Raw genomic sequence first — 26467 nt, forward strand, 5'->3', positions numbered from 1 at the left:
GTTGGTTTTCAGCTTTTCACACTGAGATGTTATATGCCATGGGCTCTGTTAATTTAACTCAAACTATGCACCCCACGCCAGCAGAGGATGAACCTCACTGGGGAGATCTATACAGAGCTCTGAGCATACAGATTTCTTTATTGTGCAAGTATCAAAGAAACTGGCTGTGGTTTCTGCCATTTCTGCAAGTGCCATTTATACAGACTGAGATGAGGCAGAAGGAAAACTGGAGAATACTGAAAAAGTATGCTCATGTGGGAAATCAATCAAATAAAATGGAAATTCAGTTTGAGAAATAAACATGTTTGGAGCTGAATTTTGTAAAATGAAAACTTTCTTGATCCTGTTTTGGGTGCTTTTGATAAAAACCTGAAGTTGCGGCAGTTTTGGTCTTGTTCATTTCAAGGGCCATGAAGTTCAGCTTTTTGATGAAAAGCAGCTAGGAATCCTACACATTGTAGGGTAAGCACTGACCCTAATTTTATGAATTAAGACAATGAATTTTTAGTACAGAGTTTCTCTCAAATCACATATACTCTTTGCTGTGGCACAGTGGTCAGTCTTCTCTGTCAAAATGTAAGAAAACCCCTAAGCATTAGGTTTTGTGATCCAGTCACCTTCTGATTTCTCTAAACAGTAGAAACAACAATGCAACAATGCATGCAGATTCACTTTTACTCTTAGTTTAAGGCAGTCACCAATGTGCTTAATCACTTTGCATCTTTCATATATTTTTCATACTGGAGTCTTGTGAAGTTGGAAAGTGCTATTATCCCATTTTACAATACAAAAGAGACACCAGAACCACTTCTTGTTAGTGCTAGAAACTGTGATTGCATCCTGCCTATACCAGTTAGCCCATTATATTCCTGGGAAGACTTGGTACAAGGAGGTCTCTGTCCTGTCTCTACTACAGAACTCAAGGAGGAAGTAAAACAGGCCATTCAAGTATAACAAAACTAACTGGAAGTTTCCCTTGTACTCTTACTTCTGTTTTAAAGAGTATTTTTAGTGATTCTACAAAAAGAGGTTTTAGAAAAAAAAAAGGGGGACAAAAAATAAGATCTTAGTTGTGTTGCTCTTGATTATAGCAATCTCTATGACATTCTAGGGGGGTCCTAGCCTCCCACGGAAAAATTCTTAGGGTTCTGCAACTGAAATGTTAGAAATCACACCGCACATTACCGATGCTCTGAAGTTTATCAGCATGTGAATCAACATTCTGCTGGTATATATCAGGATAGCATACAGAATGAAAGCAAATTATTTAGCCAAACCTTTTTTTATATCCTGCATAGTTCCAGCAGACCTCTTTAGCTGCAATATAGTATCTCCTCTCATTCCCTTTGCTGCGCAGGTAGTGTTCAGCAATGTCATCTGGGTTACGTTGTCCATTGATATTCACTTTTGGGTCCGTCATGTATGGGTCATGAAAGGTCGTATAATAGTATTCGTATTCACCACCTGATGTTTCCTCGCCGTCAGATCCTTCTGTAACATATTCGTAGTCTCCATTTTCTAGGGGAAGTCCAATTGTGATGGATGGCTTAAGCTGCCGTGGGGTGAGCTGCTCTCCATGCCTCGCTCTACTGGGATTCACTGTATGGTTGGCCTCACTGGGTGCCCTTGTGGTGTTAGTGCAACATGGCAGCGTTGTGTGGTTGGTTTCACCCAGAAACAATGCACGGCCAAATCCTGCCATAGAATTGGTGGGTTTAGGTGCCTTTCTACTCCTTGGGCTCAGCAAGTGGGTCATTTTTGGATATTCCATTTTTTTCCTTCGGATCTTGATGAAGGTTCCAGCTGTACTCAAAGTATTATTCTTGCTCCCCTCCTTTTCTTTCAGAATTGGGTGCATGTGGCTCCCTTTCTGTTTTTTTCCCATTGGATGTGATAACCCTTGATACTTATTCATATGCTTCTTATTTACGAATGCTGTACCATTTCTACCATGATGATTTAATGTACCACTAACAGATTTATCTAGATTTGCCCCTAATCCCCGACTCTCCTTTGCAGACACCAAATTCCATTCCTCATTTGTCATTTTAGATGAGTATTTCCCAGCCCTGGGCAATGATGTTTCTAGTTTCTTCACTAGTGCAGGGCTGGAATTAGGGCTTATATTGCCTAATGGATGATCTAAAGAAAAAGTGTCTGCTTGTTTATCTTTGGATAGCTCGGGTTCAGAGAGAATGGATGCATTAGACCCAGCTCCTACAATGAGGTCCAAAGCAAGAGTCAAGTTAACTGCATGCACGGCATTTTCCATCTTAGTTTCCTCTTCTTCTGGTTCATCATCATAATCACTTGCAAGCTGACCAGTTCCCACAATGGTGCTATCAGATGTGTTCTCTGCATGATGCACAGAATGAGGTACACTTGTCTTGTTAGAAAATGTGACATTTTTATTTCGTACATGATTTAGAAGGGCATTCATCTTTTGGATGGAGTAAAACTTAATGGCCAGTGAATTTCGCCTTGTCCTTTTACTGTTAATGTTATGATTTCCTCTTCCTGTCCTTTTCTCTTTATGCTTTTCTGAAAAAAGTTTACTGTCCTTTACATTAGTCGGAAGATCTTCTGCAACATTCATTTGGCCTTCCCCACGGCTCAGCAAGTGTTCACCTGCAGACAAGTTGCCGTGATCTATTTCATAATTGCTTTGGCTTCTATTCTGAAACAGCAAGCCAGTCTTTCCATCACTTGTGCTAGCTAAAAATAACCCCTTTTCTGCTGTGACTGATGTGTGATTTGACTGGAATGTTTCAGCCTCAACTGGGGGAAGAGGAGTCATATGAGTTTCTAAGAACTTAGAGGAGTTTACGGATTCACTATGACTTATAGCTGCCAGACCTGAGCCAGCTGCCATCTCAGAACTTGCGGCATCAGTGCTTTCATACTGTTCCCAGGCCAGTGCTGTAAGGTTTTGTTTTTCTTCATCACCTGTTGCCTTCCTTGAGCTTCGGATGTATAAAGCAGCCAGCTGATCCTGATAATCTATATCCTCTTCATCTCCTGCTTCTTCTGGCATATCATCTTCAACTGAGTCGGAAACAGCCTTTTTTTCAGTCTTGGTGTAAGTGACATCCACAACATCAAGGTCATCATCTTCCTCAAACTCACATCTGACATCCCTGAATCTCAGCCTCATGCCGTAACTCATCTCTGGGTTACCCCAGGATGCTAAAAGCCAAGTACCTGCAATTGAAATAGAAGTGTTTTTCTAATATGCAGTAGTTACAAGAGCAGACATTGCCAGTCATGTAAGCTGCCAGGGCAAGTTGCTGGATTTGTTTCTATAGCACTTGCTATAGCAGACTGCTACTCCTCATCTGGGCTTTCTGTGAGCTCTCATTACAATGAAAAATAATTAATAAGTGTAAATAAATAATAGCACAAATAAATACATACATCTAAGAGCTGGAGATCTCCAAATATTAAGCTGTACCTAGGACCTGAGTCCAAACATAACCCATGAAAGAGATGGATTTGAAAGAAAAAGAAACAATGTAATGGATCCTGTGTTTAGATCTGGATCTAAGATTGGAATCTTTTGAGATAAAGTTCTGATTTTGTCCTGTCCTTAGTGTTGTATGCATTACCACACAGATAGAGCATTCTAAACAGAACAAATATTTTCTGAGGCAATGTCAACAAACATCTGTCAAACACAGTATTTTAAAAGCTTTTGAACAGGCAAAGGATAATCTTCAAAAGAATTAAGTAATTTGAATTTCCAATCTAGACACAAAACACTAAACTGCCAATCTGAGGCATCTTAGATTAAGTTAAAGCCTTTAATAATACCTCCAAAGCCTAGTGAGAAGTTCTCCATTTGAAAATATGATCTGCAGAGAATAAAATACAATCTGTTTTCTTAAACAGCATTAAATCAACTTCTTTGCTTTTAACAACTTGTTTCTGAAACTAGCATAAATTACAGAATAGACAGACTTAACAGAGCTTGAGAAAACCAACCTTTTTTATTAAAAAGATCACCTACATTTTTTCTGTATTTGTCAGAGTTTGAAGTGACCTGCATAGCTTTCCTTATTTCTAACAGCAAATTTGCAAAAGAAAACATGCCTTAGGTGGAAAGAACGTATCACATACACATCAGCTGCATTGGGAATGACTGAAGATTTTCCAGCACTGTGTTTATCTGAAAAGCTCTCTCTCCTATTTGGGTAAGTCCCTATAGACTGGAGTTTAAAAAATGTCTTTGGAGAGCAGTCAAACACTACAGTTTTGCCACTTACCAACATTGTCCATTTCCACTGTGACCGATTCTCCACTCATTGGGAAAAGGTTCAAAACATCTTGATGCTTCCCTTGGTACAGAAAAGAGTGCCCAGAGAGGCGAACAGAGACAATCTCATCATGAGTGCCAACGCTGGAGAAGTGCCACTGAACCACAGTATCTTGGCAAAATCCAAGGATTTCACTGCTGTCCGACACATAGCCATTTATTGCTAAAAGGAAAGTAAAGTAAAAGTGGTGTCAATGTTTTCAGAGTAAGACTTTTAAAACCTCCTCTTCTTTGATGTCAGTCCACTGAACTGGACTCACATTTGCACCTGGAAAGCACAGGACTGAAACCACAATAGCCTTGATGGACATTCCAGCTCTGGTAATAGTATTTCTAAGGCAGCAGGGTGCTGCATCAAAGCTAAATACCCTTTGGTTTTGCTTGAGGGTCCAGAACCAGCCTGGTCCCTAAAATACAGCATATTTCTATAAAGTGCCACCTGGCATGGTTAGAAGTTCACTGACTCTCTAGAGAATTCCCTGATTGCATTACGTTTGAGAACAAGCAGTCGCTGAATGCTCAGGTTCATGTGAGCTTTCATAATATTCAGCTCTGTATCCTACTCACTGTGCATTACGTTCGAGTTATAGAACTTGGGATCATCCCTTTTAACACTGGCAGGGTCGCTGCAGTAGTCCTTGATGTTATCCTCTATGTACCAGCTCTTATTTTCATCGAACACAGCAAACATTGCCTGCTGCTCTGCATCTGCCTTTTTCTGAAAGACAATCAACACAGCAGTTAGCTTTTATGAGCAGACACATGTATTAAGGACTCAATCCTACCATCTTTCTTATTTACTACGTAAGCAATATAAGCTTCACCAGAGCTGGAGTAAGTGAAATGGAGTTGGGGGCCAAAACTTCAAAGTGACAATCCTACTGCTGCAACCAAACTGTGGTGGAGCACTGAGCAAGGCACTAGCACTGCTGATATGCAGATGGTACATGACTGGGTGCTCTGTAAAAGGAGCAGCTTCCTGGTTTCACCCAAACACAAGCTTTTGACATATTTTTCTCCCAACTGATGCTCAAGTCTTTGCCAAGCAAGACTTCAATGCATGGCAAAGAGAACCACTCTCCCAGAACTCTCACGTGCTATTTGGGTTGCTCTGGATTCAGTGATGCCCAAGATTGTCAGATCCTCTTGAGTTATATCTGTTACAGAAAGGAGCCAGCTCAGATCTGAATGTCTTCAGAGTATGAAGATATAATGGCAGCAGGAAAGTTTATTTGCAAGTCTAGAAATAGACTTTCAAGTCAGGCTGACCTTTTGTTGAAATGCTGCTCTTGCTAAGAAAATCAGAATATAATTCCTCTACCGCTGTGGACAATTAGAGGACTGTTTCTTCAAGTAATTTCATCAGGAGCCTATTGGTTTAATTGCTCTCTACACACCTGTTCTCTAAGGGAAGCAAAACCAAACTCAGTGTAGATCAAATAATATTATTTGAGCAAAATCTATCTATAAGAGGTTCCCAGACATGTTACCTGCACACCCTTCTGCGTCAATGCTTCACTTTTACAAATCAGAAGTGGGCCAATCAGTCCAGAGGCTATATCTCTCTCAATATCTACAGCACTATGATATAGCCTTGTAATACACTGTGCATCCTGTGCAGTGGGCTGGTCAGTTTTGGCGATTTTCCATTCGTAAGTGTACATGTTCCCTGGTTCAATTCCTCTACTCTGGGTGGCATTGCCTAAGGAACATAAAGAAGGAGAATAGTAATGTTACAAACTTAGAGCCAGATCTTTATATAACATCAGTCTGCACCTTTAAATGAAATTGGTGCAGTTATGCCACTTCAAGCTACCTCTGGGATAACGGAAGTCCCATGTGAACTTGTGTCTCTCCCTTAAATCACAAGCAAGAACAGAAAACTAAGACACCAAGAAAAGGTATTCGTCTGTGCCTTGCAGGTAATACCTTGGTTTCTCTACAAGGCAACACAACAGGTCAGCAGGGGCAGAGCATAGAACTGAGGTCTCCCAGTCATGCACATTCCTAGACACAACATCTCCTTCAAAGCAATGAAACCCTTCACAACAGTTACTGGTATGCAAAGTGCTATTCACAAAATTCTTACTTGTGGGATCCCGAGGATAATCAGCTCCTTCTGCATTCTTTGAAAGAGTCACTCCATGGAAGTAAATGCTGTAGGGTCGACTGGCCTTATTTTTGAATACAATCTATATTGATAGGCAAATGAAAAAAAATTGAATTTAGTATTCAGCAAATCATTGTCTGAATACATAACAAAGTTACAACTACAGTAGAATTTGCTTGGTTTCATCCCAGGAAGTGCTGGAAAATCAAATGGACATCTTATATTATCAGACAATATTTAAACTCACAGCCTATATACTGCTGGGCTTTGTAGAGCCCATAGAGTGAAGTTCAGCTTCTTACACCTGGTGTCTGGAAAAATCTAAAAAGAACACTTGTTCTTTCAGCTACTGGGCAAACACTACCTCAGGGAAGTTATTGACTAAAGTTCCTAAGAACCTTCAATATGGGAGAGAACAAATTTAAACAGATTTAAAACCAAATCTTGTCCAATATTCCAAGATCCAAAGGGGTATGGGAGGAAAAGGCAAAGCATCCTGCATACTATTTTTGGTGAAAGCAGAAAAAAAAAAAAAAGAAGAAACATGTTAAACTCAAATTCAGAATTCATGGTGGCAATTAAAGGTCATGAAACTTTATGATGCATCATTAAGCGACAACAGAAAGAGAAGTGGTTGTGACAGCAGCACACTATGAAAACTGAGTACCATTCTTTAAAAGAGCCCCAAAAAATACCAACATAAGGAATGAGGTTGAAGTTTGGCTTCACATTCAAATTCCCCCAGAAGTCCACTTAGGTCTAGCTTTTTTCTGTTTTGGAACACTGTCAACATATATTTTACAAAGAGTATGAATGGAGTGTGTTTATGTTGTAAAATAAAGTACAATCATGGAAACTACAGAGGGAATGCTGAAAAATTTAAGCAAAACACTGTCATTTGTGATCATACATTTTAATAGGGCCAATATTTTAACATTATGGTTTTTGACCCCCCCCCCCCCCAATCAAACCAGTTCTTTTGTATGTCTGCCCAACTGAAAATTGTTATAAAATAAAGTTGTAGTATACATAATACATGAATTTATGTTACTTACTTTGACTTTGTCATTGAGTTGAGCTCTGATAACAGGACCCAAGATTCCAGTTTCCTTGGGACGAGGATTTTCCAGACGTTTAGTGAAGCTGGCATCGGTATATTGCCTAAAAATAGCCTTTTTATACTTTTTACCTATGATATTTGAATAGTTGTCCAAGTGCTGCGCTTTATAGTATCTTAAAAATAAAGCAAAAAGACAAGCAATCAACAAAACTTGAGTGGTGACATCTACTAGAATACAGAATTAGTACTCAAGCAAATGGCAGAAACCTCACTGCTTGAAAAAAAAAAAAAAAATCCAAGCCCTAAACTAACATAATACTCTTTACCCTAAATTCTAACCTAAATTAGGTAAGAAGAAGCTTGGAACATTATTTGTCTTTTAGTATCACATATGATCAATTAGTATCAGAGTTTACATTTAATTCAATAGGGTGTACATGAAAAAAAATCCAAAGTGAAGCAGCAGCTATATTTTCAAGATGAGATAGCAGAAATCACTGTTCTCCTTTTATAAAGGCATAGTTGAGCATAGAAAAAATAAACAATTTGCTTACAGTAGCAAAGACTCTGGGAGTGACAGGAACAGATAATCTTAGTCCCAGTTGAGCACCCTTCCATTAGTAGTTTTACACTCAGGTTTAAAAACATTAGAATTGTTAATGCTGAGAGCAAAACTAGGATAAATACTGGGAAGTAACACAAAGCAACATGTTTGTCCTGGTCACTTGTGCTTCAAAAAAGGTTACTGAATGGGGATAAACTCTGTAATTTTGAACAAAGGAAGAAAAACCAGAGTGCTAGGTGTTAAATAATGATGTGTAAGTAGCAGATAAAGACATAAAAGTTTGCTCCATGCAGCCCAAGAGCAAATAAGAAGAAAAGCAAATCACACCAAAGGAGGAGGAATACTTAGAGTTATATGAACACTATATTCTAAGGAGGTATATGAAACTATCACGCCATACAGGGTATGGAATTTGTCTTATTCTGTTTAAATCCTTATAGGTTCTTAGGAACATCAGCTTGTAAAGTTACCAGTACTCCAGCAGTAGGGAACTGACAGATTGCAAATTTAACCTAACAGAGCACTGGCAGCATTGTGTACTATGACCTCATGTATGTTAAAGAATTCCTTCTATTTACCTTAAGTTGAACAAAATTGCCCAATGCTTACTTATTATGACTTGTACTACATCTACATTGGTGCCATCCAAAGGTCATTTGTAGAGAGACCTCTCTTTCTCCTATTCCCTAAACACTTTATTGGACTGCACTTTTAAAAACTTTTATTGTCTAGAAATATTCCCTCCCTCCATTTGCATTCCTCTTAAGGATTGTTTATTTCAGCAGAATTCACGTCAAAAAGTAATGTAGAAAATAGGCTTGTATGCTACTTAGGGGATTTCCTAAGTCATCTTCATATTTTGGGCTCCATTTTAGAGGCAAAAGAAGGTGTCCACTTTTGGGGTCCTCAGCAAAGAAACTCATTGACACAGTGGTGAGAGTCCAGTGGAGAGGCCACCATGGTGATTAGGGAGCTAGAGCACATAACATAGAAGCAAAATCTCAGTTTATCCGGTTGTCCAAAGACACAGCTCAGGGAGCATCTTATTTTTATCTTCAACTATCAAATGGAAGATTATAGAGGAAACAGAACCAGAGTCTTCTCAGAGTTGCATAGTGAAGAGATGAGACATGATGGACCCAAGGTGCAATATGAGAAATAAGGAAAAACTTTTTCACTGTGAGGTTGCAAAGGTGCCCAGAGAAGCTGAGGACTCCCCATTCTTGGAGACAATGAAAACCCAACTAGCTAAGGCCCTGTGCAACTGCATCCAACTTTGCCGTTAGATCCCCAGAGGTCCTCTCCAACCTAAATTATTCTCTGATTGCATGTTAACATTCCATATTATGTTAATAAAGTATTATTTTACCTATCAAGGCTGTCTGGAATACTTGGGGCATAATCCCAGGTAACTTCTTCTGCAGCAATGAAATATTCCCAGCTTTTGACCATAAGAAGTTCTTTATAGGAGAGACGACTCTTCTTCACTTCTTTGTCCCCACAGTCTCTTACTGTGAGGTAACCATGCATTCCAGCTAATTGAGAAGAAACAGTACCATAGTGATTTTCCATTTTATGAACCCTTTCCACTTCAAATGCATTTCTCATTTCATTAACCAAGGCTGCCAGCAAGTGTTTGTTCATCTGATTGCTATCTTTTCAGGCTTGAAAAGGCTGCATCCATGTAGACTATATATATACACTGGGAGCCTTCCAAAGAGCCCATATTAATCACCTGGAATACAGCAGCTCTCTCGACTAGCCACCTTTGAAAATACCAGCTGAACAGACAGGAAGCTATTTTTTTCTGGCTGTTTTTTCAAAACATGTCTTGCAGCTCTTATAAGAGAGACATTTCTCTCATTCTTGAAAACTGAATTCTGATCACTGCTGAAAGAGAGAGAACCACTTTCACATGATTAACAGGAAATATGTTCATCAGATTGAGTGATCCTTAGCTGAGAGTGCTCAGTTTCTCAGGAAATAAGTGGTTCCTTACTCATTTCATAATGGTGCTTATCTGAAGAGATCACAGAGACTTAGATGCTGGAGTACTGATTCACTGCTGCTCTGTGATCTGCACACAGCAGTAAAGCTGCAAATAAGAATGCCTTTTAGATCATCATGCGGTTCTCATTCCAACAGAATCCCCTGTTCTCCAGTGGTTTCTTACTGAAACGACAACCATCTGAAACACAGTAGCTGTACCATTGCAAAACAGTAGAAGCCATTTGGGACATAGAGAAGGACAACTCTACAGTTGCCTAATAAATAGATGTTTCCTTGCCTTGCAGGTGCTTTTGGACAAGAGAAGATATCAACCACCTTCCTTCCTCACTCACTGTCATGTTTACTGTGGTTGATGCTCCTCCCACTAGGTTAACAGCAGAAACTCGGCGATGTCTTTGCTCCATGGACTGGCCATTGATATGAATGGAGAAAATTTCTGGCTTGGAACTCATTCCTATCAAATGCCAGCTAATGTTGTCATATACGCAAGCCTCTAAATCTGAAAGAGAAACGAGAGTAGGGCTCAGAATACAGGCAAATCATGCGAGTTCCCTATGCACACTAAGTTTGAAGTAAATCTTTGCTCAAAACATTAAAAAAAAAGTGTCTCTGACTCCCATGATCAGTGTTTGCAACAAGAGGAAGTTTCAGAAGCTTGTAAATGGAATAGATACCAAAATCCTGTACATCAGTGGAAGATAGGTGTTTAAACCTGACATTCAAGTGATGACCTGACTTATGGTAAACTGGGGAAGGAAAAAAAAACTAGTGGCATCTTTTAGAAAGCTGATTTGTCCTTGTTTGGAAAAGAAAAAAAAAAAAGAAAGAAAAGAAAAAGGCAAGGATCCAAGCTAAAGAGTGAGGCTGTATCTAGTGATAGTAACTATTCTATCCAACACCTGTTTAAAAAACCCCACTTAAAGACAGTCTTTTGTATTTGCTCAGCGGACTGGACAGAGATATGAAAATAGTTCCTTAGGAGAACAAGGGGAAAACACTAGCAACAGAACAGCTCCGTTACCACCTCCTTAATCTTCCCACTTAACTGTCTAATTTAATGGTAACTGACTTTCCACTTCCAGGAAGGAGTTCATCTAGTATGTTCTGTATGTTGTAAAACCAGCAGTTCACTTAACTACATCATACTCTCCCCATCAGCTGGGTAAAAAAATGATTTCTTTTTTTTTAAAGTTAGAAAAGTTCTGCTTGAAGAACTGGATTGCTAATAAGTAATCTTGTTGTTCTTCTCAGCAATATGGCATGACTTTCTTCCAGCAGCAGTTTCTCTTCCAGAATTTAGATGCTCACAAACATGTTCTAAAAAAGGCTGTATCCCATTTATTGCCATTCCTGTTCTCTTGCATAAAAAGCAAACAAAGTTAATATTCAGACTTTTATTAATTACAGTTTATTAAAAAATATTAATTTCATTTCATGGAAGCCTGAACAATACCTGGTAATGTTCCACCAGCATAGCCATTAATTGTGTATTTGATTGATGCTGATCTTTGCCAACTCTTGTTTTCATCAAACACACCAAACATCAGTACATACTCCTTGTCAAAAAGCTTCTGTGATCCATCCTCATTTAGGCTTCCTGTGAAGAAAAACAGCAGGTTTTAATTTGAAGCAGAAGTAAAGCAGTTTTCACATCAATATTCTTAGTGGCCTGAATGTGTTTTTAATGAGCTTTGCTTCACCTGTTAGCATGTACTGGCTGAGCCTGACCAAATCATAGAGTCATAGAATAGAATCATAGAATTGCCCAGGCCGGAAGGAAACTCCAAAGATCATCTAGTCTGACCTCCCCACAGTCAGCAGGGACACCTCCAACTAGACCAGGTTGCCCAGGGCCTCGTCGAGCCTCTCCTTGAATATCTCCAGGGAAGGGGCCTCAACCACCTCCCTGGGCAACCTGTTCCAGTGCTCCACCACCCTCACAGTGAAGAACCCTCTCCTAATCTCCAGTCTAAATCTGTTCCCCTCCAGCTTGAAGCCATTGCCCCTCGTCCTGTCACTGCAGGCCTTTCTAAACAGGTTCTCCCCAGCCTTCCTGTAGGCTCCCTTCAGGTACTGGAAGGCTGCTATTAGGTCTCCCCGGAGCCTCCTCTTCTTCAGGCTGAACAACCCCAGCTCCCTCAGCCTGTCAAGACCTTAAGAATGCTCATAAAGTGATTTTATTTCTAAAGTACTTTTAGGTTGGATAACCACAACAACCAATCAAAAGTCTGTAACATCTCAGAGGAGATTAAGCAAAATGCAATGAATGTTAATGTGTTGTAGGGATTGCCAAACAGCCTTCTGTCCACAATCAGACGCTGGCCTCTCTTTTGAGACTGTGAGGCAAGGAGAAGAATGATGGTGGAGTCACCTGCAGAGTGAACATTGTCTTTTCAAGGACTACACTGAGGTCATCCGCCCCTTTAAAAAGCATAAAATCTACCACTCAGCAAACAACCTTTACATACAAAAGACTTTAACAAATGCTGCTGAATTGGACCAGTTATAAGAAACCATCTAGCTGAGTTTGTGATGCATCTGTGATTCCTATCAACAAGTAGAATTCATTCTGGACATGCCACACAGAGCTGATTCATTCTGTAGATTGTTCACATCAAAAACTTCCATTTGCTACTTTCAATACATAATCCAGGGCTAAAACAGATGCCCTTCTGGATTGCAGGAACTAAAAATCTGGGAGCTATCTGATTATTCTACTTAGAGAAGAGACACTGGCAGCGGAAACAGTGATCTTTAATGTAATCCTTTCTATTTATGAGAGGCTACAATGTCCTGTTTTCCTGCACAAAAGAAGTCTCAGATCAACAGAGGAATTTATCTGTTTGTCACGCAAAGAACATTCAGTCAGTGTTTTAACTCAAAAGTCCACTTTTTATAACCTTCCCAGGTTATACCGCCTATGCTGCTCTTGATGTGTCAGACTCTGGTGGGTTGACCCCATCCAAGCACCTACACAGCCACTTCAATGCTTCCCCACCCCCAGTAGCACAAGGGGAGAGAACATGAAGAACAAAACTGAGAAGACTTGTGAATAATAAAGATGGTTCAACAGGTGAAGGAAAGAGGGGAAAAAAACAAGCAACATGAAGGAAATCACTCATCATCTCCCACAAGCAGATTGATGCCCAGCCAGTATCTCAGGAACAGCCACCTTGGAAGTCAACACCTCTCTTTCCCCTCACACTGCTGCTTCTTCCTCTACCTCCAGTTTTTATCACTGAGAATGATGTTACATGGTAGGAAATATCCTTTCATCCAATTTGATTCATCCGTCCAGCTGTGCCCCCTTCCCAACCTCTTGCCGACCCCTAGCCTACAAACTGAGGAGGTCTGAGCAAGAAAAGAGAAAGCCTTGACACTGTGCAAGCACTGTTCAGCAACAGCTAAAACGTGGGTATATTATCAACACTATTAATCCACAAATCTAAAACACAGCACCGTATGAGCTGCTGTAAAGAAATTAACTCCATACCAGCCAGATCAAATACACAAGTGTGCTGCACACCAACCACATGCAGTGCCCAGTCAAAGAAACCCTGTTCAGAAATCTTCAAAATGTGAGTAGTTAGCTGTATTGTCTTTGCTCTAGCTAGAAACATATGCTCAAATTGTCTTGAAGGTAGTGGTCAAAGCAATCCATCTCAAACTCATCTCAAGCCCACAATATACGCATGAATTGGAGAAGCCTGAGAAGGAAAGCAAGCAACTCCCAAAGCATTCGTCCAGATTAACCCCATCAGTATGCCATAAAATGTATGCATACACACAAACACAGAGAAAGAAAGCCCAAGAAATTAGGAAAATAGTAAGTCCTAGATAATAATAAAAGCAATAATTCTCAAAAAGCTTCAGGAGGAACTTAATTAATACCAATGCCACTCCCTTAAGGTAATACGAGTAGGTGTGTTCTGCAATTAAGTAGATATCTATCAGTGAGAAGAGTGCCCTTGTACAATACACACTGAACCAGTTTTATGTTTACTTCCAGAAATGCTTCGAGGTCCAAGTCCACGCAGTCTGCAGTCTATACAAAGTACTTGACTCAAACTGCAGGGAAAGAAGATCAAGTTAAATAACTAACAGAGCTTTCACTAAAAGAAGGATACATAACTGGGAAAATTTTTGGTTTTAAGGGACCAGCAAGCAGTTTAAGTAGCTTACACAGTGGTATGCTGTTTCAAACTTCCCTCAAATCAGTGGCCTGTACCTAGCAGTTATTTACAAGTCCTACAAGACACCAGTTTGCATTAGTGGAGATGGAATTCAATGACTCAAACTGCTAAAACCTCAAATCCCTTATCGCATGCAAGCAAATTTCAAAGACTTACAATGAGTTCAAATTTGGCCATATTTTCAAATGACTAGCAAAAGACACACTGCTCTGCGATTTCAAACCCTTGTTACCGAAGAGAGTGTGCTACAGCCTCTTGATCAGGCAGCCTTCAAAAGGCACAGGTAAAACAATTATTTCCTCCATTATTCTCTGGAATGGCTGAACCACTTCGAATGAAGCGCCAACAAAAATAATTACTCTAAGAGAGGAAATTTGAGGTCATATATTTGGCAGTTAAGCAACTGAAAATGCAACCAATACAGACAAATGTATCTATTAGTGGCACTCTCTCTTGATCCTATAATTATAGGATGGATCTGCATGAATGCTACCATTTAGAAACTTTGAAATCTAAAAAAAAAGATGTTGAAAACCATTTACTTTACACTGCATGTAAAGATGCAAAAAGGAGAATAATGTATCTTCCCTTATTATCATACAATATTAATATTATTAAGAAATGAGACTATATAACCTTATAGTAGTCTTAAAGTATTTAATTACCTTTCTTACAGATAAGTAGTGCTCCAATCAGTCCAGAGTTAAAATCCATTGTCATGTTCTCATGAGAATAATATGCATAAGTAAGACAAGGAAGGTCAGCTTCTCTTGGACCAACTTCTTCTGTTATATCCCACACATATGTGTAGACCTGGCCTGGAAGTACGGCATCATCTCGTTTTTCTGCAAATGATGTTCTGTCATCATACAGGGAGCCTGCCAAGAAAAGAGTTAGTAGAGTGGCATGAAGAGAAAGACCAATAAAAGCATCTAGAATGTCCTCCTACAATCAATTCCAAAAGCTTGGTTTCTTGCCTATTCTTCAAAGAGGTAACTAGTGATTCTACACTGGGAGAGTATCACAGAGGAGAGTAGCTCTTCCACCATCCTTTTTCTTACAGATTAAGGATTTCCTAGAACTGTTATCACTGCCAAAAGGTGGGGCTCTTCATCGGTCTGGCTAAGGTTAGGATGGCATGAAGCTTCAGCCTCTGCTCACTGATACCGTGGGGAGGAATACTGCCCACTTTTTCAACTTCCTAACTGTCTCTCATGAAGCCATTGCACAGGCTAGCACTGCCTTGCTGCCTTGGGCCTTTTGTGTACTGCACATCCAGATGGCAGTATGGGCTTCTGTGTCTGCCTACCATATCCAACAAACCTGCAATATGACAAGGGGGAGTCAGAGAATCAAAAACCTAGGTGCAAAAGGGACATTAACAAGATAGTCAAACTGAACTGCCTATCCCTTCCAATAACACGTTCTGTTCAACTCCACGAGATTGGGTTGCAAACCACACAAAGCTGAGCATAAAATGCTGTGTCAGAACATGACCAGCACCGTCAACTGCCTTTACCAATAACAGCTTGATGTATGCTATTGCAAGGGATTTGGAAAAGTTTTTTTTTAAGACCTGTATTTAAGAGTTTACATGGTCTCCCGGAACAGAGTATTTTGCAATTACATGGGGGTTGGACCAGATCACCTCCAGAGGTGCCTTCCAACCTCAACCACTCTGCGATTCTGTGAAACAGTATTAGCACACAGGTCAGGAGACTGTGCACGTCAAACGACAGCTTATATTGTTAGTGTTACAGTGATGAACAAGAAAGGAGCTAACAATGGGTGTGAAGTTTTAATCCAGGATCAACAAATATTTGTGTTGCACATATCCTCAAGGATTGGTCTGGGGGCCTCGCAGTATTTCATGCAGTAGTCTACAGGAAATGAACAAAACTCAGAGTTTTTAGAGCATTTACCTTCTGCATTTTTGCTGTAAACTATGCCTTGGGGATGAATACTGACCGGCTTGTCAGCCATATTCTTAAGGTGAACTACTAAAGTATCTCCCACTTCAGCACGCAGAGTTGGTCCCAGAAGTCCTGTAGTTATTCAAGATAAACAGGGAGGAAAACGTGAGCAAAACAGTATGTTTAGTGAAACAAAGAGTTCTCTCCCCCAGCCAAGAAACATGAGCTCTCAAAGTACAAGTTGCAAAACTAATACAGGCAGAGAATGTAATACCACTGCAATGAAGATTTATGTGTAAAAAGGCACGTGGGGGTTTAAAACCTGCAGCTCAGCAGGAATGTTATAAATTGTGCATTTGGCAACTAGCACTTAAAAATCACAGGAAACTGGTGGATTTGAAAAAAAAAAAAAGTTATTCCCAGATACAGAAAATTTATCAAAAAGTTCACGTTGCAGTTCATTGGGAATTTATAGGAATCCTTCACATACAATTTAATTAGTTTTAGGAAGGCAGATATTTTATAGTTTAGGAGTTCAGAGAAAGGCATTCAAGTACATTTCTTTGAGTAGCACTCTCAATGCCAGAAGTCAAAGAACAAGAAGATCTTTCAGTCCCAAAATGTTATCTAAAGAAATAATCAGCTCCATGTTGCAAATTTCTTGAGGCATAGCCTGCAAAAGGTTTCAATAGAGGCTTATATCCCTACTCCCCATGTTGCAAAAATACGCAATGGAAGAAATCTGCTAAGACAACATTTGGCTTGGTAGTTTCTTTCCTTGTAAACTATTTTCTAAATTTCTTTCTCTGATAAGAAAGAAGCAGATTCAGGAAACACAAGAGAACAAACAAAACTAGAAGCGATCGGATTATAGACTGGAGCTTCCAGGGCATTTTGTAACTATTTCATATCACCAACCTCACACACATTTACTTTGAAATCTAAATCTGAACATCTAACATCTGAATTTATTTTCTCTATTAATATGAAGGACAGACAGACTATAGAAGTACTCTGCGTGAACACAAGTACCATACTTGTGTATGGCATAAGTACAAGAACTTGCTTCCATCCATTTAAGGTGTCTTCAAGTAGTAAGAGATGCAAAGGCAAAGGGACATCTTTCACACTCAACCTCACAGTTTGTCCTTTCCACTGACATATCAGAAATACACTTATCCTCAGGCCTCAAGTTCCTTCCATGTGAATTTTAGTGTCACCACTCTGATTGTGTCCTACAGCCTTACATAGCTTAGCACACTGTAGAGACCTCATCCCCTGTGCCCATCTGATTTATGTTGCAAAACAATGGACACAAAAATGCAAGCTTCCTTAGCTTGTTACTGGCTTTATAACAAGCAATATTCAGAACATAACAAATTCAGAATATAACAAAAATATTCAGAACATGTCCTTCCTGTTTACCTTCAAATATATTTGCTGGCTTTTGTCTTTTAAAATCCACTTCATATTCTCTGTAAGAAATTTTCTTAAACACAGAATCCGAATGTTCCAATCTGAAACCAAAACAGTTAAAAAAAAAAAATTAAAAGGACAAGGAATCCTAGAGATGCCATTGCTGTTTAAGAGATATCTCAGAAAATCAATCTTGGAATTACATTTAATCACTTACACATTTTGCTGAAGTCAAGGCACACAGTCCAACTCTTTGTAGTGTTTTCCTCTCTCCCTCTTACTCTATTGAATCTATGACCTTCCTGAGCTAGGCCATTTCACATTAGACATTCAATTACAGTACCTAGCACAGTTTACCCTGATTTTACAGGCCATTTCTATAGGTCCTTTTGATTCTGCAATGAAAATGTCTTAGTTTTGTCCATTTAAGACACAGAGGAAGATGGCTTAACCTAGAAAGCATCCGACAAAACACAGTGAAAGAAATCTGAGTATCTCTTTACTCAGCCCCAAGCTTGAACTTTAAGACTCGCCCAAGGATTCTACAACAGCATTAACAGCAAGCTCCTGTAACAGCAATGACCTTGGAGGCAAGCACAAAATTGTTCCCTGACAACAAATAAGGATTTCACAGCAAGTCAGAAAACTGCTTTTTGAGGAACACTGTGTATCCTTAGTCTTGTTATGTAAATGAATCAGGAAGCCAGTAGACCACACAATGTTTTCTTAGAAAATATTTAGGCAAGCTGAAGGAAACCAGCACATAACACTTCTGGAATGGAAATAATGATGAGAAGAGGCTGAAGAGATAATAATCTGTATTTAGTTTCACATTTATGGGTTGATTTCTTATAGTATGCTGATGACTGGATCCAACATTAATTCCACTTATCTTTTTTTTGTAATGCCCTTTCAGGCACATTTGGTAGTAGGGAGCTGATGGGCTGCTCAAGCACAGAGATGCTGGGCAGAGATAATGCAGTGAGTTCACCTTCAGTGACATCCAGGGCCCTGTAAGGGGGAGATCTCTTTTTGTAGACATCTTCTGTAAGTCCCTCTGTAACACCCTCGCAACTGAAGCGTCAGGCAGAAGCAGTTCATGTTTCAATTCATTCCCCTCTCTTTAGAGTTACTGATAAAAGGTCCACTCTTGTGAAGAGAGGGACTTGATCCATAACCTTCATTGACAAGTGCTACTGTTGTGTGGCAACGTTCAACAGAATGCGCATATAAGACTATGGGGTGGAAGGGGAAATTTATGAACGCCAATTGTACTGCTAGAAGGAACAAAAACCATAGCTTGCTAACACTTCAGAAATCTCAGACTACGCAAGCAGGTCTAGTTACATAACTTTTAGGAAGGGCAGCAGCAGTGCTGCGTGCTCAGATAATTCGTTTCCGCTTTGCTCCAAAGTGTCTTACAAATACCACTTGTATACGGTAACAGATACCTATAAAGATAAGAAGAATGACACTTAAAGAAGTTAGGCGTCCTTTTCTAGCCTGTGTGACTGGAAAATTAAGGAAACAGTTCAGGAAGAACCCATTTTCTTTTCACCCTCTCTTCAGTTATTTAGAACCAAAACCAGCAAAGTATCAGATTCTTACACTGTTTGGACAGTCAGCTTCTACTGAAATCAGAACAAGTCACACACCCAAAAGCCTTTGGGATCCAGGCCATTAATTCTTCCTTAACGAGTATCTTTGTGTTGTTTATTTGCCCCCCCCCTTTTTTTTTTTTTGAGTTAGATTTCTATAAGCTCTACTAAGTTCATCAGACCCGTTAGGAATGTGACTTGCTCTAAATACTTATGCAAGATACCTCAATGTGTGCTGTGTATGAAAATCTCCTAGCTAATCACACAGGATTTCAGCTGAGGTTTTAGGCAGCCCTGTGGGTCTCTACTGCATGAAAACAGTCTATCCACAATGTGATGTTGTAACACAACAGCAGTTGATGCGTATATTGATGCATCCAGTAGAGATGAGAATGAAGTTCTAACTACTAAATTCACATGCCTGGGTCAATATTTAAATGTAGTACTATGAAGGCAAGTGCCATTTATATTCTGTTTTCTTCTGTCTTGACAGTTTGACAGTATGCTTATACCAGCTGTATTAAATTTCAAAGGGGAGTTTTAGAAATCGTAGAACTTTGTTTCAGTTTAGTCTTGACAAAAGAATAGTTAGAAAGTCTAAATCTAGCCTTTCCATAACATCCAGAAATGCAATACATATTTAAAAATAATAATCACAAACTACACTACAATAAAGAAAACAAGCCATCCACCAATTTTAAAAAAATTAAAAATGCAATAGTATCCAAACATATCCTTCAATGTAGGGTAACAAGTAACTTGTACCATTTCATGCCACGTCGTGAACAAATAAAAGCTGTGTATGTGACTATACTGAACAAAGCGTAAGAATGAAGACTAATTTAAACAGAATTCCAAATTACATCCAAGTTTTGTCATCTGCAGCATTGTATTTGCAGTGTTTACAATACTAAGGATAAGAGTGGTAATGCAAATGAGATATTTTATATGCTTGATTGGCATATGCCTGTCGGCTGGCAATTCTGTAATGCTATCTGAAAAAAATAATGAAATTGGCATTTTCACTTAATGAAGTGTAACAATGCTTGATCCTACAACCTTTACTCACTAGAACTCAGGATGGACATTTCACAAAAACTAGTGAACAACTCAGAAACAACATAGCTAGTTCCAAAGTTCATCAGGCTTCAAATTAACTGAAAGTGATAGTGTCCAAATTGGTACGTATTATTCTTTCAGCAAATTCTGAAGTCTTAAAGTTTTTGAAATATTACCAAATTATGGCTCAATTTAACATTGCCCCAAATCCCTATACATAAAATAATTACATTAAAAAAAAACACCCAAAGAACAAACACCAACCCACACAGATGATGAAAAAAGCAAGCCCAGGAACATATTTAACAAAAGTGCTCTGAAAACTCAAAAATAATTCTATCCACTAATGAAGTAAATGAAAAGAAGCTTTTAATACTTCACTGGCTCCAGTTCAGATCATGTTGCTTAAAGTCACACAAGTTCCTCTGAAGTCAACAGATCAGGCTCTAAAGTCCTCCTGGGGCTCTAAAATTTCACAGCAGGTGGGAGGCACAAAACACTTTCAGTCACAAGAAAAGACTAGTTTCATACTTTTTATTCTGTTCTTAGTTACCTGGACTTTTCCTCAGATTCCGGTTTGTAGGTCCAGCTAGTGATCTGAGCAGCTATATAGTGCTCCCTGACCTTCATAGCTCCCACCACATGCTTCTCGGAGTCTGGCCACCATGAACCAAGCAGAAGCAAGAGAAAAAGTCGTGTGCAGTGCAGTGCCATGGTACAGATGCCTGCTGACACTTCTCTGGACAAGGCAGAAACCGCTGCTTTTATTGCTGTTGCTGCTTCTAACTTCCCCTCAGAAATGAAATAATTGTGATGCAAGAGGGTAACAGCATTTGCCACGCTCAGGTCATTGCTCTTCACCTCCTCCTCCCCTTGCTGACAGGGATCCAATAGAGATAAAAAAAAAAAAAAAAAGTGTTTAAACTACCTTCCCTCCCCTCCTCCACACCATCTTCAGTGAGATACAAGCACCAAGGAGAAGCAGCTTCAGCCCCACTACGGACTGTGGTTGGGTCATTGCCTACTGAAGCAGCAGGATATCAGAGGCAGAAGACAATTACTTTTCACAATTACAATTACAGGATATTTGTCTTGCATATTTAGGAAGAAGGGGGTAATATTTTCTGTCTTCCCAGAAAACAGAAAACCAGCACACGGCTGGTGCTGATGGAAATTTCCCAGTTAGATGTTACATCTCCTTAGAAATCATTCCCAGTTAGAAAGCAAAATGCTGAGGGATTAGGTGTGGGGACTAGAAGAGCTAAATTTAGTTCAAATCTGGGACATATAATGTACACTTATAGTAATAAGTCAGTAACCTTTCCAAACATGTTGTCAGCTTCAGTTTGGTTCCTACTACACTCAAGTATCTCAGGTAATGGATAACAAGCTGGCTTCTCAGTGGCAGCTAACAGGTCAGCCTGAAAACTTGCCCATAATCAGAATCCTTCTAATCTCTTGAGGTTTATCTGAAGAAAAATGATTAGGAAAATACCTTTTGATAAGCTATTACCAACATCAACTATATCACCAAAAATGTTTCCCTGCTTTTGCTAGTGCTGAGAAGTTTGTCAAAACAAGAAAATAGTTGAGTGTGTTTCCCGCGCACTGTGATTCCTGGAAGAAAAAAAAAAAACAAACAAAAAACCCTACCTATTTTTTTCATGGATAGAAGATCACAACAACATCTTCAGTAATGTTTTGCTAATGCTTTCATTAAAAAATTACTTAAAACCTGAAATAAAAATAAATCTGTTCCAGATCTCGACAAAAATTTCCTCAGACTATTTCAGAAGAAACCCTGATCAGTTCTATATATGATATATTGTTCAACAGCAGAATGGTCTAACTGGCAGCTTGGTTATTTCTATCCAAATTATATATACCTCACGACCTTAGAAGGGATAGGGAAGATGGTTGGAAAAAAAATGATGAAGACCAACAGCTGAATGCTCCCTACCAAACTTCACAATAGTTTGGTGCCTAAACCTGAAAACAATTGTGATCACTTGGACATTATTAGGCTACAGACACCATGTAACAGTTTCAAGGCAGCAAATTGAACTTAAATTACCTCCTACTGCATCTGCATGGAGTTAGTCACTTTTTCCCATGAACCACTTTGACACACACGTTATCTACTAAAAGGATTCAAAACCCAGAATCCAGCAATGATTAAGTTGGAACAGAATGTGTGCATTGATATTGAAGAGAAAATCTTAGGTAAACACAGTCCATTAGTATTTAATTACTAATGAGTTACTGTTTGATTAAAGAACTCTCCATAATCTTTGTTAAATTACTTCAATAATTTTTAATTCAAAAATTATAATACTTGACTCCTTTCTACTCTGGTCCCAATCTCATCTCTGCTCAGGATCAATTTTAATGCTGGTGCTTAAGAGTTTGATAGTTGGTGTGAAAATGCCTATAATTTAGCTTTTCTGAAAGAATTCTCCGGGCAGATGGAAAATTCTTTCCTTCTGTCCAGAACTGATGGGAAGCAGCTCATGCTGAAGTGCCCAGCACATTCTGTTAAACTTAAACCACCTTCACTTTTAAGTTAGCTTGCCTCATCTTCAGAACTTCAACATTCATGCACACAGAATCACACAGAAAATATCACGCACCTTTATCAGAACAGAAATTGCTTCGTCTTTGAGTCCAACCTCCACTCATTGGGCATTACAATGCTGTTACTAAAGCTCCTTGCCACACAGGGATTTGAAGACCTTCTTGTATTCTTATGCGACTAGCTGAGGAGATGAAACTAAAATACAGTTTAAACAAGCCTTCCTGTAAATCTGTTTAATGGTGTGTTTGAATTTTTCATTATAGGTTTCTAATAGTTAATTCTTCCCTGTAATAAAAGCTAAAATATTGCAGGCTAGAAATTAATACCCAGAATACCTCCTTAAAACCCTTTGCTTTGTGACTCTGAGCTGGGAATCACCAAAGGTGACATCAATTAGTTCTCTTTTATCCATTTTGATGAATTTGTGCATTGTATTTTTCAAATTTCTTAGCCAATGAATTATGCAATACTGATCAAATGGTAAAAGGAATTAAAAATGCATCACATCAGTGAAATTACTTTTTCAAGGTTGGCTGATAACACTGATAGTTTTAAAGAAGAATATTCAAATGAGACGTGATATACTTTCCATTAAGCTACACTGATTAGCATGTATTACTCTTCTTTAATCCTTTAAGAACAAAAAGTCCAATATTTACTACTACTCCCTTATCTTCTCCTCTACTTGCACCTCTTATGACCAATGTAAGATTGAGCCACCTGCAATTATCTGGGTCAGCCAGTTGTTTGTTTGTTTGTTTTTTCCATTTCTTTAAGCTATTGCATCACATTGTCTCCTGTAGGCTTTGGGAAGTTTTTCATTTTATAATTCATTATTAATAATACAAAGACCTCGTTCCCTTTCACCTGACCATTAATTTCTAACACCTGCAATTAGTGTTAGAATTATTTCTAACCCCTGCCATGGTGAAAGTCTAATATATACACATAATTTTTTTAGTTAGTGCTGGTTACCTGCAAGCTATTACTATTCGTCGCATGACAAGTGACTACAGAATATACTCTTCAGGCTTAAGTCTTCCAAGACAACACAATTGATTGTCTATTTATATGTATAGCCATGATCTTAGCTGCTTCTACCTCTCAACACTGCACATGCAGCAAACTTCTATCTTATCCTTATTGCTTCCCCACATGTTCAAATGTAATTTACCTTTGGTTACCAGCAACATGAAAAATCTTGTGGGGAAAAGCCATGCACGGAGGAGCACAGGTCTAGTCCACAGTGGCAAAACAGTCTCTCTGCAGCAAATAAACAATGTTATTCCCAAAACTAAGCAGTACCTTCGGGATGTACTGATAGTGAAATACCAAATGAAAAGAAAGCATGTAAAGAGAAGCATAAGTGATACTTTTAAGCACTAAAATCAGGTCAGCATCTTCTACCTGGGCAAGATTACTGTCTTTTCTTACAGTAATTATGGTCCCAAGTCTCGTTACGCTGCATGTAAAAACATACTGAAAGAGTATACTCACAGTACTGCTCTAAGGCCGACCATTAAAACTAGCTGGGATTGTCAGTTTTTCACCCAGAATAGGCTAAGTCTGAGCAATCAAGAACAGATAACTCTTTAAAAGAGCTATAAAGTGGTGATTTGAAACTTTTTTGCAAATTACAGATTAGGACCCACCATAAACTTGGTTCTGCTTCATCACGGACACTACCCTAACTGGCGGCTGCCATCAGTTTTAGCAATTGTATTATAGTGATTGAGAAGGAGCTAGTATAGAAAAGAAAAAGCTGTAGAACAATTATTGAATTGGTTGCTAATAATGCCCTTACATAGAGATCTCTCTCTCAAACACACAAATCAATGCAAAATAGTCCAGCAAGCATACTTTCTTTAGTGCAGGGTGAAAGGGCTTTCATGGGCAAACAAGGAGTTAATTATTGATCAGCAAAGAACACACGGTTCTGAATGTAGGTAAAAGACAGAGGGGGTGCTTACCAAATCTGCCAGGCACAATTAGGAACAGAAACCATCGGATAAATATCTTCACTCCTGCAAGAAGGCACTAAAGCTAGGAAAGGTTAATCTGTGAAACGGCTCATTTTAGAAGTTTAAATTAGATGTACTACTCTGAAAACCACATGGGAAGGCAAAAAGACGACGGGAGAGAAACAAGCTTTCTTTCAGCCAACAGCTTACTCAAGGAATACGTATACATGCTCTGTATTTGATGGCAGCTCGTGTAAGAACACATTCTGCTGTAAGTGTTAAAGGAAAGCAGGCTGTGTAACTTGCGTGGTCACACACATGCTACAAGGCAGTAAGAACATAGAACAGCATTTCAGGCTGCTCTGGTGCTAAAGGCTTCACAAGAGACACAATCATGTTGATTTAAACCTAAACACATTCACGTTTTAAACTTGTATCCTGGGTTTGAGGACCTTTTCCTTCGGAGAAAGTCAAAGGTCCTTGATTAGAGTTGTGTGTTTCTCCAGTCAGTATGTTTGCCAAAACCAACTATTTAGCAGGACCCTCAACTATTTGCACAGAAATGCTGAATTCAATACACATTTTAAACCAAAAAGAAATATGTGAAATTTCTAAATATTGTAAAATCTCACTTCAATGCTTTAACAAATTTGTCTAAGACCACTGGCTTTTGGTCTGAAAAATATTCATTTTAAGGAACAAAGAGAGGTGGATACAGTAGCTTCCTCTCTTCAAAAACTACGTAAAAATATCTGACTCTAAATTTTGGACTGACCTAAAAGAAACCTTCCTCCCCGCCTCCATTTAAGTTTTGCCAGAAAATTTTCAGTGTGGGTCCACAAACAATTTTACTCCTACTCTTAACCATGTTTGTGTTCTCTGTGTTCCAGTTTGTCTTCTTTATTAAGAGATTTCTTTATTTGCTCAGGCTTACAACTGATATGCTAAAATCCGACCAGCTGCCCTTGTGCTAAGTCAGTCTAGCAGCATATTCAACTTTGCTTGCTTTCTATAGAAAATAAAAGTAGTAAGAACATTGGTGCCTACAACACGATGTTAACCAGGTGGTACAGGATTGCAAGAGTTCGCAACTAGGAACATTTGCATCTTTTCATCATAAATCTTTGTTGGCAATGGATTATCAAAAAAAAAGAGCCTCTTGTGAAGTTGTATACATGCTGACAATAGGTACAAAATTTTGGATGAATTAACTTTTTCTTCTTTTACATGGTTGCACTTTCTACATTCAAGTATTTTTTTATTTTTTTTAGAAGTAGACTTAGAACAATTCTTACAAGTTACTAGCAAAGAAAGTTGTTTTCCAATAGGAAAGTAGATAGGTATGTTTCAGGAAGAAACATAAAACCAGTAAGCTTTTAGTATAAGAGGATATTAAGTTACATCTGTCCCTATGGGCTTTACAACATCCAGACAAATTCGAGGCATTTTGCTTCTCTAGCAATAGATTAGGCTGTTTGTTAGCAACCTGGTTAAACAAGCTCCACTTTCCCACACCTAAAAATGCAGCCACAGAAGGACACAGCTGAAATCACCCTCATTCTTTTAACACTATTCCCACCCTTAATCATTTAGTTTGGACTTTGATTAGTCTTTTAAAAGACTAAATACTTAAGTACACTTCCCACATATTGCTTGGAAGTTTCTGCTTTGATTTTTTTTCCTTCTGTGTTTATT

At 38.9% G+C, this 26467-nt stretch overlaps 1 protein-coding gene across 2 annotated transcripts in view; it reads right to left on the minus strand.

Moving 5' to 3' along the window:
* F5 (coagulation factor V (proaccelerin, labile factor)) overlaps positions 1–22884 on the minus strand; it is a 36679-nt gene extending 13795 nt beyond the window's left edge. Inside the window, exons 1-13 of one of the 2 annotated variants that reach the window (XM_014947347.1) lie at positions 22867–22884; positions 17589–17680; positions 16173–16295; positions 14916–15128; positions 11511–11654; positions 10335–10556; positions 9417–9582; positions 7478–7655; positions 6402–6504; positions 5803–6014; positions 4880–5030; positions 4263–4475; positions 1278–3201 (exon numbers count right to left, since the gene is read on the minus strand). In XM_014947347.1, the coding sequence (XP_014802833.1) occupies positions 1278–3201; positions 4263–4475; positions 4880–5030; positions 5803–6014; positions 6402–6504; positions 7478–7655; positions 9417–9582; positions 10335–10556; positions 11511–11654; positions 14916–15128; positions 16173–16233 (3587 nt within the window). In that variant the 5' untranslated portion in view covers positions 16234–16295; positions 17589–17680; positions 22867–22884. Of the gene's footprint in view, positions 1–1277; positions 3202–4262; positions 4476–4879; positions 5031–5802; positions 6015–6401; positions 6505–7477; positions 7656–9416; positions 9583–10334; positions 10557–11510; positions 11655–14915; positions 15129–16172; positions 16296–17588; positions 17681–20789; positions 21022–22866 lie in introns of those variants that run through there. The other variant, XM_014947345.1, reaches the window with a different exon arrangement.
* Between the last annotated feature and the right edge of the window lie 3583 nt (positions 22885–26467).

Source organism: Calidris pugnax, unplaced genomic scaffold (assembly GCF_001431845.1).
Source record: "Calidris pugnax isolate Ruff unplaced genomic scaffold, ASM143184v1 scaffold95, whole genome shotgun sequence".
In the NCBI taxonomy this organism is placed as follows: Eukaryota; Metazoa; Chordata; class Aves; order Charadriiformes; family Scolopacidae; genus Calidris; species Calidris pugnax.